We start from the raw sequence: 10,775 nt of genomic DNA, 5'->3' as shown, positions 1-10,775 counted from the left end.
TATACATATATATGGAAAAATACACATTATGTTATACACATACACAAAAAATATTTTGGAGAATTTACTCCAATGGAAAGAGAAACAAAAACAAAAATAAAATAAACAAATAGGTCTACACCCAAAGCTCTGTACAGCAAAAGAAATTACTATTTTTTTAATTTTTATTTTATTTTATTTTATTTTATTTTATATTATAACAAGCCTAGTATTTTATGTGAACTGTGTCACTTGGTCAAAATATCTCCAAACGTTTGGAAAGATTATGTCAAGACTAGAAAGTGTAAGATACTAAAGCAAATTTTACAAAATCAATTTCATTCATATAAGTTGATCTACTACTTTTTCCTGAAACTATGAATTTACCTTTGATTATAATATATTAAATATGAAGTTGGATTTGAACTCTAAAACTAAAAATAAGATCTGTAAGTCATGCAAGATAATAATTTCCAACTTAATGAAAGAATTGAAATGTCAAATCTCACCAAAAAAATCTAAACATTAAGAATGATTGGGGAAAAAAAAAAGAATGAGATTGGTCGATTCCAATGGAACTGATGATAATATAGTTTAGACCTTCTTAATGGGTACTTCATGGATATATTCTGATCTTAGTTGTTTCAATCTGCACAACACTAAGGTATATACCAAAAAAAAACTTATCAATTTTTTTCACCAAGTAATTTACAATGTTAAATGACTTGCTTAGGTCACACAGTTAGTAAGTGGTATAATTAAGATATGAACCTTGACAGACTGTGACTCTGATTTTATAGTAATTAACGTATGTCAAATCAACAAGCTCAACTATTTCAAATACTCTACTAAGGAAAAATACTTAATCAGTTCTTACCTCTTCAGGAAGTTCACTGTACATGGTTTCAGAGGTAGACAATAAAAATATAGGTGAAAATGATGGTATGTCTTGCAGCAATGTCAGAAAAGTTGCTCTCACAGTTTCACTGACAGCTTCCCACCAATCACCAATGTGAGGCATGTAAACAATACTAGGTACTGTTCTTCGAGCTTCACGAAAAATCTAATTAAAGAAAGAATTGGCATTAAAAACTCAAACTGATATTATTCAAAAGACTATCAAGTAACCCATAAATACATAAGTGTGTCAGGACTGTTACGATAATGATTTTTAGTCCAAATATTTAAGTTGTTCAAGATATGACACACAAGCCTTACATGAAAGTTCTATCTATGCTTGATTATTCTACCTTTAAAAAAGGGGGGACTTTTTTTTGCCATTTAAGTAGTGTTAGTCAATATAAGTAAAGATATTAAACTGCTCTACTCATAAAGATAATGAGGCAAATCACCACTATAAAATACACTGCAAATAAAAGAGATAAAATATGCACCTAGGTCACCCATGTCCCAGTGATACCAGTAAGCTTTACAAACACAAATATATACACACACAGGAAGACATAGTTTACATTCCACATTGTCTAAAATCACTCAAAAGGAATAAACATTTTACCCAAATGCACAGTATCTTTGAGCTTAAAATTAATCAACCATTTACTGAACCACTTGCTCACCTATCATTACCTTAATTCAACCTCCCATAGTCACAAAAATATTTACTTTTCCAAAGAGCTCTGAGATACTCCCACTGCAAAAAATCCAAAACAGTTCTTAAGTCTTATACTTTCAACCATAACTACAGATCCACTCTACCAGCTTACTCCAATAAGGACCAAGGTTGGCTATTATGAAGCTGCAAAGTGAACTACTGCCCTTTATAGATACCTCAACAAACACTAAAAGGACTATCCACAAATTTGTGCATGTTAATATGACATGTCTTCACAATTTATAACAAGTTTAGGAATACACATAAAAATCTATCTTCATTTACGATTTCTATTTCTGAAGTTTTCTATTTTCCTCATTTTAAGTACCTTTAAATATTCAATACACAGAAATAAAAATTTAATACTTGTGATAACTATGATTATCAGAAACACTCCTAAGAAATAGAAGGCTAATTTTGCTTTAATAAGTAAACCTACATGAATTTTTCAAATACTACATTTTTCTTTATATTTAAACCTCCTATGCAAAATGTGTTTCCAATTCAATAAATCTAAAGAAAAATAATCAAATTTAAAAAATCTTGCCCAAGCTGGAAATGTAGATAGTACAACCACTCCCATCAAAAGTAGTATTTGCTCTGTCCCTTCTTTTAATACTTGCATATCCACCAATCCAGAACAATTTTACAGTACAACCCCCTCACAACTCTCAAATTTTAACTTTTTCTGCAAATACACACTTCTAGCCTTGATTTTAAAAGGTCCAAGATTATTGCTTTCCAAAATTCTTTTTTATAGATTTATAGGAGAAAAACAAACATAAATATTGATGAAAGGAAGAAACTACATACACAGGAGCACAGAGGCAAGTGAGGCATGTGACCCAAAAAAAAATGTATTCCATGCCACCCAAATGAGTCACAGTGTGTGGAAGACCCTCTGAGCAACAGTTTTTGTCAACTTGCAACTCCTACTCTGTGCAGGTATGGAGTTAGCAAGGAGAGAAAGGTGATTATATGAAATAGATGGACGAGCTATGGCTTACTGAGAATCCTCAAAAAACTTACCCACCTAATTCAGTCATGCAAGTTACCACATATCCAGCAAGATTAAAAAAATGCATGCCTTTAAAAAAATAAAATTTTGTCTTTCATTCTAGTATTTATATGTTGCATGTTCTAGGAATATGTAGCTGGACCCTCTAGCTGCTAAAAAGTATCAAAGAGTATGGGCAAGGCAACTTTCTGTAACTAAAAACTTTTTAAGTAATAATAAAACTTGAGCGAGAAGTTAAATAATGAGGTACTATAAATGTATTAAACTTATTTGCAAGACTGATATAGTTTAGTATTACCAACTCTAAAAAGTTGAGGGGTTTTATTTCTTCTCTCCTTTTTATGCAATACTCTAAAAATTAACAAAATGACCATGATATTCTATTAACTTTTTTCTATAACTTTGTAATCTGTAGTAATGATTTTGGAAATTTTATTTGAAGCATACAGGTGGAAAAGTAAGGGGAAAAAAACAAATACAGAAAAAGAAAAGGGTATAAGTTTTCTGATTCATGAATGGATAATAATTACCTAAATCAAGAACTGAATTAACTAGATGCAATACCAATGTGCAGGGGTTGTTTTTAAAATATTTCTCCCAAAGCTTTTGGGGGGGGGGACATTCTTAATTTCCAGAAAAATTTAAAAGCACTATTAAAAAAGTTTTCTTTTTGATTCCTTACTCCACCTTAGCTCAGAATATTAAAATAAATGGTCATATTCTCTTTATAAAGCCAAGCTGTTCTAATTCTCCCATTTTTATAATGAAAACTCAAACGAACAGTCTTGAGAATAGCATTTAAAAATTCAGACAAAAAAGGTTTAATGCTATTGTGATTTTTCTGTAATGCAAAATTAGCCCTTTGGCAATTTGCTGGTAATTTTCCTTCCAAGTATTGGAATAAGACATGTTCTATGAAATCAATTTGCCAGGTAATTCAGAGTAGAAAATAAGCCTAGTTATAGTGAAGTGGCAACTGTCTTAGAAACAAGTGGTGCCATTTGAAAACTAGAAAAATACTCACCTACAAGGTATCTTGGATTGGTGGGTGTGTAAGGTGTAGTAGAAAACAGAAAAACTGTTATAGAGGAAAAAAGACAGTAGGCCAAATTACTGAACCAACCTTTTCAAAAATCTCTGACATGACCAGCACTCTTGCACAAATAAAATGAACAAACACCAATTTATGTGAACTGTTCATTTTGATTCTTTAAACAATATACTCTATTTCTTTCTGGCTTCTTCATGCCCAACATATCATGGTCCCTTCTATCACTGATTTTTTTTTAATAAAAAATCCTAAAATAAATTTTTTAATTTTTTTTAATTTGGTGGTTTTTAAGACAAACAATCATTATTTACTTCCCCTAATAGTAAGCATATGAAAGGCAAATATCAGGCCACTGAAGTTGAAGGTATCCATACAAGGAAGCACTAATAATAGATACTATATATACATTTAAAAAATTTTATCTCAAAAGCTAAACTTTTAAGTCAGTACTTAATACTGATAAGTTAAAGTGGTCAGTGAATGAAAACTCACTGTATATTGAAATTTAATATATTGCCTGTAACATGCCATGTTCTTCAGAACTAAAAACTAGAATTATTTTAAATATGAAACAGAAAGTTCCCAGCCAGTAAAGCATTCACTTTCCTAAAAGGACAGGCATTATTAGAAAGAGGGAAACAACTTTTTGTCATCAGTAAATTTCCAGAATTTGTCTTGGTCACATAATATACAGTATTATAAATATGCTGAAATTATAATAGCTATCTGTAATAGTTATTATAGGTTAAGAGGAAAATCTTATGGCTAAAGTAACCTGAATTTTTATAAAAAATTAAAATTTTTATAAAAATAAAAATTATTTTTATGCCATACTGTCATAAAATTTTGAAATAAAGACTATACCTGCAACACAGATAACTTTATTCCATACATACCACTTTAAGCCAGATACATTATATTAACCTACTTTATTAAGAAATATTTTATTAAGAAATAGGCACTGTCTGGGATCTGAAGATTCAGATTAAAGGAAAAGAGGGCCAAATTTCTTTACAAGTACAGAGAACCAGCATGTCACAATACATAACCATGACTAGAGAATCTTAACTATGGCTGTCATGCAAGTCAACATTTTATTAAAATTAAACCGCCGACATTAAATTTTTTGTATTTTCATTGCTTAAGAGCTTTAAGAATCTCAGTAAGTTCAGGATAATTGTGTTTACAACTCAAAAAAAATAGTTTTTCCTATGGTAAAACACAGAGAAACTCATGTTACAAACACATATGCCTCCAAAGTAGGCGGCTATGGAGAAATCCAGAAACTATGCACAAATGCAAAAGCAGCTAAATATACACAGAAAGCACATGAATTCCCTTGGGCCTCCCTGTTGGTTAAAGACTCAGCCACTTGCAGCATGATCCAGGGAGCTGACCCATATGGTACAGCAGGCCTACACCCCAGGTTTTGTATACATAAATAATCTTTTTTTTTTTAAAGTGTATTTTCCCCTGTGAATGTCAGATAAAATTTCTGCCAGGGAAAGAAAAAAAAACTTTCACTAAAAAAAAAATAACAAAACTTATTGACATTTAAAACTATAATGCCCAAAGCTTCTGACAACATATCAATTAGTTTAACCATACTCTTAAACAAAGAAGATAAAATCTAATCCACTTAAAAAGACTTTTTCTAAATCAACAGTAAGAATAACTAAGACAACCAAAAAAATACATTTCAGGAAATCGGAAAAGGGGAATCCTAATTTTGTCACTTCTTAAAAAGAGCTTATATGTAAATATTTTACTACAGAAACTAACATCTCCTGCCTTATTAAGCTGAGTGATTACATACGAATTTAATGGGGCAGTCATAAATCTTCCAGATTTGACTAGGGTATTCCATTCTCCTTCCAGAGCCTTCTGAAGACTATACACTGTTCACTAACATACAGAGACACACAGCTACTTTATGAACTCTGGCATTTGTCTCAGTAGTAAATGTCTATCTAGTCAGTGATGAGCTAAAGTACTACATATTAAAATGTGATTCACTAAAAATCTAGAACAATAACAACTGGGCTACATGTTAAAAGTGCAGATCCCTTGGGCGCAGCCCAAATTTAATGACTCAGAATCTGTGAGTGTACAGGGAACCAGATACTTTTATAAGCACATTAAATCTCAGAAACAGTGAAAAAACCCCAAAGCATACACTAAGTCCTTCACCATTTTTTACCCAACGAATCATAGTAATAAGTACCTGAGATATCAGAAAGAGAAAGTCTGTCACATAAAGACTTGAATGTTGATATGGTTTAAAGAACAGGATACCACAGATTAAAGACATACCAACTAGTGTTCTCCCCATTTCATTTTCTCATACATATAAATGCAGCCCTTTAAAGATGATTTAAGACTGCTTTCCTTTAAGACTGCCTTTCACGTTCACATCACACTATTAAATAACTCAATTTACTTTGTGTATTTTAGAAGTTGGGAAAAGGAGAAAAGCACAGAAGAATGACTTACCATACATGGAAACCTTACATTCCACATGTAAAGACATAATTCTCCCTGGGTCCTCCCTTGTGGTGCAACAGGCTAAACCACAGCACTGTGAAGCTAGTGGAAGGCAGCTCCCGCCCACTCAGCGTTAAGTTTGATCCCCTGCCAGGGAGGTGAAAACATGGCAAGGCAGACCCCTCTTGACATACTCACTGCTTCCCTCAGCAGTGTACTTTATCAAACTGCCTGTTCTGCTCCCCACTTTGACTCTGGTAAATCCTCTCACCACCCCTGTATCCCAGTTCTATATGCATAAATAAATAAATCTTTAACAAAATAAAAAAAGAAACAATCCTGCCTGTCAGAGATCTTGTTCCCAATGGGTGTGGCAGAAACAGAATATAGAAGAAAAGGGCTTTTCTACCACGTTAGCACCTGGATTCATGGATTTTCTCTTCCCTGGGATTTTTTTTTTTAAGATTTATTTATTTATTCATACAGAACTGGGGTACAGGCCAGAGATGTGGAGGGTGAGAGGATTCGCCAGAGACAGAGTGGGGAGCAGAACAGGCAGATCCACGAAGTACACTGCTGAGGGGAGCAGCGGGCGGGCCAGGAGAGGTCTGCCACACCATGTGATCACCTCCGGGGCAGGCAGGAATCGAATTCATGCGGAAGTGGCTTAAGCTTCTTAGTGCAGTGCTTTAACCCACTGCGCCACCAGGGAGGGCCTCCCTGGGATTTTAATACCTACTTATAGCCAAACTTGCCAAAAGAAACTTTCAAGAAAAAATTCTTGTCTCATATAACAGGTTCTTTGGGGGTAGTTTTCTAGAAAAGTATTATAATTGTGAACTTAAAGTGATTTTAAGTATGCATTTAAGTACCAAAACATAAACAAGTATTACTAGTACAGTTTCTGATTGTTGGCCAGTGTTCCAAAGAAGTCCAACTAATCCTCTCAATTAGTTGCTGGGTCAGACATTCAAGTGGTAATCATTCAAAAGTAGTAACCCACTAGTAAAAGATGAAAGCAGAAAAGATAAAATGACCTATGTCTTAGATGCAGTGTAAGAGAACCAAAATGATAAACAGTGTGTTTCTATTGTTTCCCACTATAAGGTTACACCTCCCACCAGCAGGACAAAAATATAGTTAAAAATCAAGAAATGTGAATGAGATCAAAGAATATGTACTAAACAATCAAATACAGCTCAACAGTACAAAGTAGGATTCAGAATGGAGCTTTGGATGCCAAAAAACATCAATATAGTTCAATAAATCCTTGCAAAGTGTTCCTTACCTAACACCAAGCCAATAATGTTTGTGAAACATACACATATTACCCATAAGGCAAAATTATAGAAAGAAAACCTTTTCACTTTGAAAATATTCCTCTTTTAAAGTAATTTTATCTTTAATGTGCTTGATACTGCCATATTTGTAATGGGGGGGAGGAAAAGAGGATAAATTAAAGTTACAAAGTTTATTTCCAATCTTCCAAATTCCATTCCACAGGCCAAAGCAATGATTATTAACAATTTGGGGGTTATCGCTGGATAAAATTTCTTCTTAGATATAAGCACAATGTTTTTTTCTTCTTTTTTTATACAAAGATCACATTTAGACTGATAAACATGCTGCTTTTCATTAATACGTCTATCACCTTTCATATCAGCCACTATCTACCTGTTTTATTTTACATACAGTATTTCTTTGTATGTAAAGACATGCCATAATTTTTTTAATTTTGTAATTCCTTTTTTTTAATACCATAAGCTTTTTTTTTTTTACAACACTCTTCATTTTGTGCATTTTTCCAGCTCATTGTAATCCCCATGGGTCATCACCAATTCACCTGTGTGTCATCCCCGTAGTCCAGTGCAGTCTTCCCACCCCAGTTCCGATCCCATTCCCCTTTCCACTCCCATAAAATGTCTCTGGTTTATTGTTGTTCACTGTTTTCATTTTTAGTCTATTACATTTGTTAGTCTCTCTCTTTTTTTTTCTTCCCTGATCGCTTATGCTCCTGATATGAGTGAAACCATCTGGTATTTTTCTTTTTCTCTCTGGCTTATTTCACTAGGCATGATTCCTTCCAGGTCCATCCATGTTGCTGCAAAAGGCACAAGTTTATCTTTTTTGATTGCTCAGTAATATTCCATTGTGTATATGTACCACATCTTCTTAATCCAGTCATCTATTTGGGGGCATTTGGGTTGATTACACATTTTCCCTATTGTAAACAGAGCAGCAATACACATGGAGGTGCAGGTGTCCTTTTGAATCAATGTTTTTGTGTTTTTTGGATATATACCTAGGAGGAGGATTGCTGGGTCATAGGGAAGCTCCATGTTTAGCAGTTTGAGGAACCTCCAAACAGTTTTCCATAGTGGTTGTATTAGTTTGCATTCCCACTAGCAGTGCAGGAGAGTTCCTTTTTCTCCACATCCTTGCCAACATCTGTTGTTGCTAGTTGTTTTAATATGTGCCATTCTCATTGGTGTGAGGTGGTATCTCATTGTAATTTTGATTTGCTTTTCCCTTATTATAAGTGATGTTGAACATTTTTTCATATGCATACTGGCCATCTGCATTTCTTCTTTGGAGCGCTACACCCATTTTCTGATGGGGTTATTCACTTTATTTTTGTTGAGTTTCATCAGCTCTTTGTGTATCTTTGTGATCAGTCCTTTGTCATTAGTATTGTGTGCAAAAATTTTCTCCCAACCAGTGGGATGTCTCTTTGTCTTTCTTGCTGTACAAAAAATTTTTAATTTGATGTAGCTGTTTATCCTTTCCTTTACTATCCTGGCTGGGTGATGTATCTTCAAAGATATTATTAAGGTGTAGACATACCATAATTTATTTTAGCAATTCACCATTAAAGGACATTTGATTTGTTCCTTTTTGTGTCTTATTTTGTTAGGCACTTATATACAATGCAATAATGACTACTCTGACACATTCAGCAGGGAACACACTAATATATCTTTAGGAAGAAATCCTTAATGTAAAATTCCTAGACAAAAGACATAGGTACATTCGTCAAACTACACTCCTACCTCTCTCCGCAAGGCATTATGGAGCTTTTTACTTTTACAAACCTGATTGTTGCTATAAAATAGTACTCTGTTGCTTTAACAATTTTTTTAAACTTATAAGCGAGACTAACAATCTTGTCAAATTTTTATTGGTTGCCTTTTCCTTTTTATCCCACCTATAAATAGCATGTTTCCTAATTTGCCAATCTTGTATTAGCTGTTATTCTTTCTTACTGAATTTAACATACTTTTATATATTTAGGAAACTTGTCGTTGTTACAAATATAATTTTGCCAGATAACAATTTTATTTAAAGACTTATTTTTGCCATGCGTAATTTAAAATTTTACTCTCAAATTATGCATATCCTAACTTTTTGTTCATTGATTACAAATTATTTTCTCATGTTCAAAATAATAAATATACGAACCTGTGAAATCTCCTAATACTTCGTAGCTCATTAACAACCTAGAATTTACTTTGGGACTACAGAAAAAGGAAGGACATCTAGTTTCATTTTTCTTTTTCCCCTCAAGTAACCAGGTTTCAGGGCCATGTATTAAATGATCCATCTTATTCCATCTACTGGTATCAAACGTTATCATCCTGTTCATCATCACCATCAACATTTACTAATTATCATTACCATATCATCATTATCATATGTTCATGATTACCGTTATTATAAGCTAAATTCTCATTTATATACATACCTCAGTTGTGAATTCTCTTATTACTTTCTTTGTTTACTTCTGCATTGGTACAAATTCTTTATTATTGTAATTTTATTATATCTTCAAAAATCAGACATGGCTCCCTCATTATACCTTTTCCTCTAAAACTGGCCTTATTATGCTTGTATTTATTTTCCAAAACAAACACCAAGCAACTTTTAACCTCTCCTCTTGGAGTTATTATAATTACCATTGCACTTAGTTTATATATTAATTTAGAAAAGAACTCACAGCTTTCCAACTTTGACTCTTATAAATCATTAGGTATGAAAACAGCAGGTTCTTACCAATAAACATGACAATAGCTCACTTCTGTTGGGTACTATGTGCTGAGCCTACAGACTGAGCTTATTTTGATAATCACAAAAGCCTTAAGTGGAATCATTATCTTCATTTCACAGATGAGGAAACTAAGACTCAACAAGTTATGCAATGTGTAAAAAAATCACTAAAATTTTAATCTGAGCCCACACTTTGAATGAAGCATAGTAATTAAAAACAACTTATAGCTTTCATTTATTCAGCTGTCCTCAACTGAATATTAACATTTCTTCTTTAGGCGTAGCCAATTAACTGTCTGAGTAAATTCTTAGGTAAATTTAATTGCCATTTAAAACAGGACCTTGCATTCTATTCCTAAATTGTCCTTGTTTGTATAAAAGAAACTACTAGCTTTATAATATAAATTTTGAATGTGTCTACCTTGCAGAGTTCTCTTATTGACCCTAATTGTTCTTCAGCACTCTTTAAGTTTTCCAAAGAGACAATCACATTACAGGCAATTATTTATTACTTCAGTGCATCTTTGCCAATATACATACCTCTCAATATCTAACAATTAATCTTAAATGCCTAATAATGGAATATT

The 10,775-nt window shown here is 32.9% G+C and overlaps 1 protein-coding gene across 1 annotated transcript in view; it reads right to left on the bottom strand.

Moving 5' to 3' along the window:
• ATAD2B (ATPase family, AAA domain containing 2B) overlaps positions 1-10,775 on the bottom strand; it is a 117,996-nt gene that overhangs the window by 36,022 nt on the left and 71,199 nt on the right. The window contains exon 19 of the mRNA XM_004686409.2: positions 857-1,042. Coding sequence (XP_004686466.1) covers positions 857-1,042 — 186 coding nt within the window. The remainder of the gene's footprint in view (positions 1-856; positions 1,043-10,775) is intronic.

Source organism: Condylura cristata, unplaced genomic scaffold, assembly GCF_000260355.1.
Source record: "Condylura cristata isolate star-nosed mole 26May11 unplaced genomic scaffold, ConCri1.0 scaffold00020, whole genome shotgun sequence".
Taxonomy (NCBI): Eukaryota; Metazoa; Chordata; class Mammalia; order Eulipotyphla; family Talpidae; genus Condylura; species Condylura cristata.
This window is presented reverse-complemented; position numbering and strand designations above follow the sequence as displayed.